This window comes from Otolemur garnettii, unplaced genomic scaffold (genome assembly GCF_000181295.1).
Source record: "Otolemur garnettii isolate 467f Iridium unplaced genomic scaffold, OtoGar3 scaffold00161, whole genome shotgun sequence".
Taxonomy (NCBI): domain Eukaryota; kingdom Metazoa; phylum Chordata; class Mammalia; order Primates; family Galagidae; genus Otolemur; species Otolemur garnettii.
The window spans coordinates 1,213,584-1,221,240 of NW_003852556.1; the positions used below are offsets into that span (position 1 = coordinate 1,213,584).

The following is a 7,657-nucleotide window of genomic DNA, read 5'->3' on the forward strand; positions in this document are numbered from 1 at the left end:
TTTTTATATATTCATTTGAGGGCAGATTGTTTCAAACTGCTCTATCATTTGTTTTCCTTGAATCTTTCTCCATTTCTAAGTTGTACATGGAAGTTGAAAAGACTTGGTTGGAGTTCACATAAGAGAGCATTTCCTTCCATGAAAGCTGTTGTGTCTATTAATATTGGCCATTGGACGAAAAGACATTTGGAAACTTGGTACTTTAAAATGGTTATTTTCCACGATTGTGGAATTCTCGGTATTCTTAAAGATCAATGATTTAAATAGTGACCATCTTTCTGAGGCCAACTTAAAACTTAACTTGCTTAGTTTTTTCATTGCATGAGATGAAAAGGTTAGGAAACAATAGTACAACACTGGTAATTAAACTAAATAGAAAAATATATATATAGGTTAGTAGCCATATCATCATTTTGCTAAAATAATCATTGAGATTATTTTTGTCCTATTTTCTCAGTGGGGACCCCTCGTTGGTGTGTGCCATGCATCTCATGGGGAGGAAAGCCCAGGGGTGCAGCTCTTGCCATAGGACCTGGAGGAGGGTCTTGGGGAGTGGAGGGCAGGTCTGGGTGTGATTGCAGACATGGGGAAGGTGCTGTGTGGTCCTGGGCTGGACTGTGAAGTGTAGGTGGCAGGGAAAGGCGCAGGGAGGGAGGGCGGCTCGTGAGGGATGGGCAGGCTGGGGTGCACAGTGCCTGTGGGAGGACACTGGCTCACCCCTGCCCACACTTTGGCACATGTTCAAAGCTCTTCAGAGACTGATCTTGGGTGTTTTATACCTGCTCTTTTTATTGTAAAAAGTGCGGCCTCTCCCTTTAAATTTTGTTCTCTGTTGGAACTTTGTGCACTCTTCCCCCACCTGCCTGCTTTCTGAAGTAACAGCTGAAGCTTCCTCTGAGCACCCTCCTGCTGCAGTGCGCTCCTTTCCTGCTGCCTTTCCTGTGCCGGCAGCTCTCTTTTCTCAGACCATCCTTAGCGACTCTTCCAGCATAGCCTGGTGGGTGTGCTGTCTGTTCCCTTCTCTCCCTGTGTGTGGCCCATCTTGTTGAGAGCCGGAGTCTCTCCTGGGAGTCCTACGTGAGCTGTGAAGTGCCATTTGTCACATCGCATCTGCCCACTTGTCTGTTCACCATGAGACTAAACTCTATCAGGGCTCAAGTGGGAATCGGTTGAGTGTCTGAAAAAGTCTGTGTAAATAAATTTAAATACTTGAGATGAGCTTATTCTTTAAAGAAACTTTCAGGTAATATTTAATATAATGAAGCATTTGCTTAATGTAAGAAATACTATAATTTGTTTTGTAAATAAAGATAATTATATATTCTAGCGTATGCTATATGCATAGAGCAGAGTGCTGTGCAGATTCGAGGTGAGACGCACTGAGGCTTGGCCCCTTTTCAAATTAGGCTGCCGTGATACACAATTAGAATTTAATGAACTGTGAAATGCTAACCCTACATGGAAACTCAGGGTTAGTTATTCTGAACCGTGTGCCTCAGAACCCCGTCTTGAGTTCGGATGTATGTGGTGCTGAGGCTAAGTCCTGCATGTTAGGGTTCTTTTCTCATAATACTCTATTTTGTGTCCTACATGTGACATTGATAAAGTAAAAAAGAAAACAAAACGTGTTTTATGATAACATTTGTCGTATAATCACTGTGCTTCGGAAGTTATATGAATTATTTCTGGGAGGACAATACTGTTATTTTTCAAAAGGGATAATCTAAACAACTTGTTCTCGTTGGGGGCTTTGGAGTTGATTGTGTCGGAACCTGTCTCTCCCTTCTGGAGGGTGAGTGCTAGTTACATTCCCTGAAGTGAGCGGAGGTGGCTTTATGTCTCCGTATGGTTTCTAAAATGCATTTCTGTTTTGGAAGTAAGTGGAGAGAGGAAAATGGGACTGGAGAGAAACATAAAATAGTTCTTCTTCAACGTTCATTTTCTTTCTAAACAGGGAATTTTGAAAAACAAGTGGTCAATTCTCTACCTCTTGCTGAGCCTTAGTGAGGACCCGCGCAAGCAGCCAAGCAAGGTACGTGGCTCTGCCCAGCAACCTGGCGTCCTGTTGGGGCATTTATACCAAATTTTGATAGGAATTAACTACAGGTGAGAAAGTAGCAGGAGCAAAGCAGAAAGCTTACTTGATCCTGGAAGGTCAAGGGCTTTCATTTTCCTTTTGTTTTTCTCTTCTCATTTCTTAATAGCTTTGAAATGTACCATTGCATCATGCACATTAGACCAGGTACCCCTGAATACCCTCCCTCCTCCCATATCCTCCCTGTCCTCTCCTCTCTCTCTCTCTCTTCTACTTCCTGGACTATAGGTATGTTTTGCCATTCATATGAGTGTGTAGGTGTTATATATTGATTTCATAGTGGTATTGAGTACATTGGATACTTTTTTCCCCATTCTTCATACTTTACTAGGAAGTATATGTTTAAGCTCCCTCTAGGTAAACATAAAGGATGTGAAGTCTCCATCTTTTTTATGGCTGCATGGTATTCCATGGTGTACATATACCACAATTTGTTAATCCATTCATGGGTTGATGGGCACTTGGGATGTTTTCATGTCTTGGCAATTATGAATTGGGCTGCAATAAACATTTTGGTGCAAATGTCTTTGTTCTAAAATAATTTTTGATCATCTGGGTATATACCTAGTAGAGGAATTGTAGGATCGAATGGTAGGTCTACTTTTAGTTCCTTGAGTGTTCTCCAAACTTCTTTCCAAAAAAGGTCGTATTAGTTTGCATTCCCACCAGCAGTGTAGAAGTATTCCCGTCTTTCTGCATCCATGCCAGCATCTGTAGTTTTGGGATTTTTGTGATATGGGCTAATCTTACTGGAATTAGATGATATCTCAAAGTGCTTTTGATTTGCATTTCTCTGATGATTAAGGATGATAAGCATTTTTTCATGTATTTGTAGGCCATGTGCCTGTCTTCCGCAGAGAAGTTTCTGTTCAGGTCTCTTGCCCACATAGAAATGGGGTTATTTGTTCTTTTCTTATTGATTAGTTTAAGTTGTCTGTAGATTTCTAGTTATCAGACCTTAGTTGAAAGCATAACCTGCAAAAATCTTCTGCCATTCTGAAGGTTGTCTGTTTGCTTTACTTACTGTGCACTTGGCTGTGCAAAAGCTTTTTAGTTTGATCAGATCCCAGTAATGTATTGTTGGTGTTGCTTCAATTGCCCGAGGGGGTCCTCCTCATAAAATGTTCTCCCAGGCCAATTTCTTCAAGTATTTTCCCTGCACTCTCTTCATATTTTTATAGTTTTATGTCTTAAGTTTAAATATTTTATCTAGTGAGAATCAATTTTTGTTAATGATGAAAGGAGGGAGTCCAGTTTCAGTCTTCTACAGGTCCCCAGCCAGTTCACCCAGCACCATTTGTTAAATAGGGAGTCTTTCCCCCACTGAATGTTTTTGATAGGCTTGTTGAAGATCAAATGACGATAAGTAGCTGGGTTCTCTATTCTGTTCCATACATCTCCCGCTTTCTTTTTGTGCCAGTACCAGGTGTTTTGATTACTATAGATTTAGTTATTTTTTGTTTTTTTATTTTTTAATTTTTTGCAGTTTTGGCTGGGGCTGGGTTTGAACCCACCACTCCTGATATATGGGGCTGGCACCCTACTCCTTGAGCCACAGGTACTGCCCAGATCACTATAGATTTATAATATAGCCTGAAGACTGGTATGTGATACCTCCTGATTTGTTCTTATTTCTGAGTAATGTATTTGCTATTTGAGGTTTTTTCTGATTCCATATAAAACAAAGTACTATTTTTTCAAGTTCTTTAAAGTATGACAATGGTGCTTTAATAGGGAATGCATTAAATTTGTAGATTGCTTTGGGTAGTATGGACATTTTAACAATGTTGATTCTTCTCAGCCATGAGCATGGCATGTTTTTCCATTTGTTAACATATTCAGCTATTTCTTTTCTCAGAGTTTCATATTTCTCTTTATAGAGATCTTTCACATCCTTTGTTGGGTAAATTCCCAGATATTTCATCTTCTTTGGCACTACTGTAAAAGGAATAGAGTCCTTGACTATATTTTCAGTTTGACTATTGTTGGCATATATAAAAGCTACTGATTTGTAAGTATTAATTTTTGTATCCTGAGATGCTGCTGTATTCCTTGATCACTTCTAAGAGTTTTGAAGTTGAGTCCCTGGGATTTTCCATGTACAGGATCATGTCATCAGCAAAGAGTGAGAGTTTGATCTCCTCTGATCCTATTTGGATATGCTTGATCACCTTCTCTTGCCTGATTGCGATGGCTAAGTCTTGCATTACTATGTTAAATAGCAGTGGAGACGGTGGGCATCCTTGCCTCGTTCCTGATCTGAGTGGAAATGTTTGCAGTTTAACACCATTCAATATGATATTGGCTGTGGGTTTGCTGTAGATGGCCTCTATCAATTTAAGAAATGTCCCTTCTATGCCTGTTTTCTTAAGCGTTCTGTTCATGAAAGGATGTTGGATATTATCAAAGGCTTTTTCTGCATCAACTGAGAGAATCATATGGTCTTTGTTTTTTATTTTATTGATATGATATATTATATTTATAGATTTGCATATGTTGAACCAGCCTTGTAACCTTGGAATAAAACCAACTTGATCATGGTGCATAATTTTTTTGATGTGTTGTTGAATTCTGTTTTGTAAGATCTTATTGAATATTTTTGCATTGATATTCATTAGTGATGTTGGTCTATAATTTTCTTTCTTTCTTGGATCCTTTCCTTGGTTTGGGTATCAGGGTGATATTTGCTTCATAGAATGTGTTGGGAAGTACTCCTTTTTCTATACTTTGGAAACGGTTGTGTAATGTAGGTAGTAGTTCCTCTTGAAGGATTTGATAGAATTTGGATGTGAAGCCATCTGGTCCAGGACTTTTCTTTTTTGGGAGATTTTGTATTGTTGATGCTATTTCAGTGATTGATACAGGTGTATTCAAGGTTTCTCAATCTTTCTGGGTTGAATCTAGGAAGGTGGTGTGCTTTCCTTTTTTTTTTTTTTTTTTTTAGAGCATTTTTGTCAGTGATGTATTTCGCAGTTAGTCAGATGTAACAATGAGTGATTAAATAGAGAAATGAATTGTTATTTTGAAAATGTTTGCTTTTCAGTAAGGTTGCTAATTCCAGCACAGCCGGGCAGTGCTTTGTGAGCTGGCCATCCCTTGAGGAGTGTCTTGTGATGTCAGTTATTGTTACGAATGTTCACAACTGCTACATGGGGAAGCTTTGTTGTCACCTGTGTTCAGTGTTTGTACTCTGTGGCATTTCAAAGCGTGATTTGCTGTTCCATGTCCTCAAGTGTGGTGTAATAAAATATTTTCCTTTAGACACTTGAGTACTAGAAAGTTGAAGAATATGGGTGAGAGTTGTACTTATCTCTAAAGCCTTAGCCTGAGCAATCACTAATAATATAAATAGGAGTAGTAGTATAAATATATAATCATTTTATAGCCGTGCCAAACTTTTAAAAATTATGAGTTTGCTTGAATTTTGAATAAATAAGGTGTTTAATTATTAGACATTGTAATAGTTGGAGTACAGAAAATTTTCAAAAACTTTATCACTTTTACCATATTTTAAAAGCATGCCAACTAGTTTATTATTTAATAAAGCATGAAATATAAACTCAGTCATAGGAATGGAAGAAAAATCTGAATAGAAATTATCTTTGTAGATTTGGGGAAAATGTCTTGTAATTTCCTATATCTGTATCCCTGGTGCATTTTTTATTCTAGGTTTCTAGCTATGCCGCATTATTTGCTCAAGCATTACCACGAGATGCTCATTCAACTCCCTTCTACTATGCCCGGCCACAGACCCTCCCTCTGAGTTACCAGGACCGGAGCACCCCATCAGCCCCAAGCTCGGGCAGCATGGGCAGCAGCGGCATCAGCAGCGTCAGCCTGTGTGGCCTCAGTGGCCCAGCGCCAACACCACAGCCTGTCCTTCCGGGGTAAGGACAGGCTGACCCGCACATATAGTTTCTTCCCAGAGGAAACAGAAATGCCACGAGCCCCTAACTGGGCACGTGTGTTCACTGACAGTATCAGGAGGCCTTGGATGAGCATCAGGAGGCCTTGGATGAGCTGGGCCTTGTTCCCACTGGGCAGTGTCCATTGTCTGCTCTGTCTCAAGGCCTTGTGCTCAGTGCTGCATCCCAGTGGAATTCTTTCTACTTTTTAATGGTTAGAAGTGACTGTGAAGACTTGGCTGGCTCTCAGCTGTCGGGGGTATGCATGCTGGGGGGCCTGCAAGGTGAGTGTACAGGCCCGTGGTCTGGAGGTGACAGCCAGCTCTCTGTTCTCACACGTTTCTCAGTGAACATTGGCCTCTTCATTTGTGTATGTTTTTCTCCTCCTTGGATTCTTTAAAAAAATTGGAAAGTGAAAGTATATAAGGTTGAACTATCCTCCAGTGCCAACATCTTTAAGGATTGTGACATTTTAGTGCACATGAATTAAGATGATGAAAAGCAGGATGCCCAGTGAAGATGTTACATACTTGATCACTTACTATGATGTCAAAACACACGTCCAGGCATGTTTGAGGAAATACAGAATGTGTGGTTGAGAATAAGCAGGTGCTGAAGAGCCAGGTGCCACTGTCGTTAATGTTTGTTCTTGAGTACACAGTTCCACCTGTAGATAAACAGGTGGCTTTTCTTTTTGCTGTAATTGTTTCCTGGAAATCACATTAAAACAGAAGATTATAAAGCGGATACTTTCCCAGAAATTTTTGGTCACCAAGGATTCAGCGTTAAATAAATGATGTTTTCCATATGAGTGTGATGGGATTATAAATCATTTTGTGAGTTATGAGACCATGTTCAAGCTGTTAGAAAGCAGAATGTATGTTCTACACACGTGGGTCATCAGTGCTCAGTACAGAGCACGTCATGCCTTTGAGGAGGGCGTTCCACAGACTACACCTGCAGCTGTGCTCGCAGGAAGGGCATGCTGCCACCTCATTCTCTCTTTGAATTGGTAGTAATTTTTCGCTATGAGCTGTGTAGACAACTTTGAACTGAGACAATCATCTAGTATTATTCTCTTAAATTTAGAACTATACTAGAAGACACAGTTTTAGTAAATGTTGACTTTTTTCCCTCTGAAAATACTATAGAATAAGGGTGGTTTCAGATTTTTCCTCTTCTCTGTCTCTGTGAGTGGACTGTAGATGGACCTACTGGTGATGGCACCAGTACGAAGTCAGAGCTCTGGGCCTGGAAGTAGTTCAGATTCTCAATTTTGTGTTTCACAGTCCCAAGAAGTGTTATTTTTGCCACGATTGTCAATGCATATGTTAGAAATTAGTTATCAGGTTCTTAGATTTTTCAAAAAACAAGGTTGACCTATTCTCAAGATTATTCAAAAACCATCTTGACCTTGAATGTGCATTTGCCTTAGGTTTTGTATGTTTGTACATGCTAGAGCTTAATAGAAAATTGCAATATTTCTTTTCCTAGTTAGCACCCTGAAATGAAGGCTAGAGACACATGAGGACAGGCCCCTGGGCAGTTTGCAAGGGGTGGGTGCCTCTGTGCAGTCAGTGTGCGTGGGAGGTGTGCAGTGTGCTGTGGGAGGTGTGCAGTGTGCTGTGGGAGGTGTGCAGTGTGCGGTGGGAGGTGC

General features: G+C 40.2%; 1 protein-coding gene across 2 annotated transcripts in view; it reads left to right on the plus strand.

The window, feature by feature from the left end:
- Nucleotides 1-7,657, plus strand: part of TUBGCP3 (tubulin gamma complex associated protein 3) — an 86,158-nt gene that overhangs the window by 15,458 nt on the left and 63,043 nt on the right. For both annotated transcript variants that reach the window (XM_012811527.2, XM_023519180.1), the window contains 2 exons: nt 1,955-2,032; nt 5,765-5,982. In XM_012811527.2, the coding sequence (XP_012666981.1) occupies nt 1,955-2,032; nt 5,765-5,982 (296 nt within the window). The remainder of the gene's footprint in view (nt 1-1,954; nt 2,033-5,764; nt 5,983-7,657) is intronic.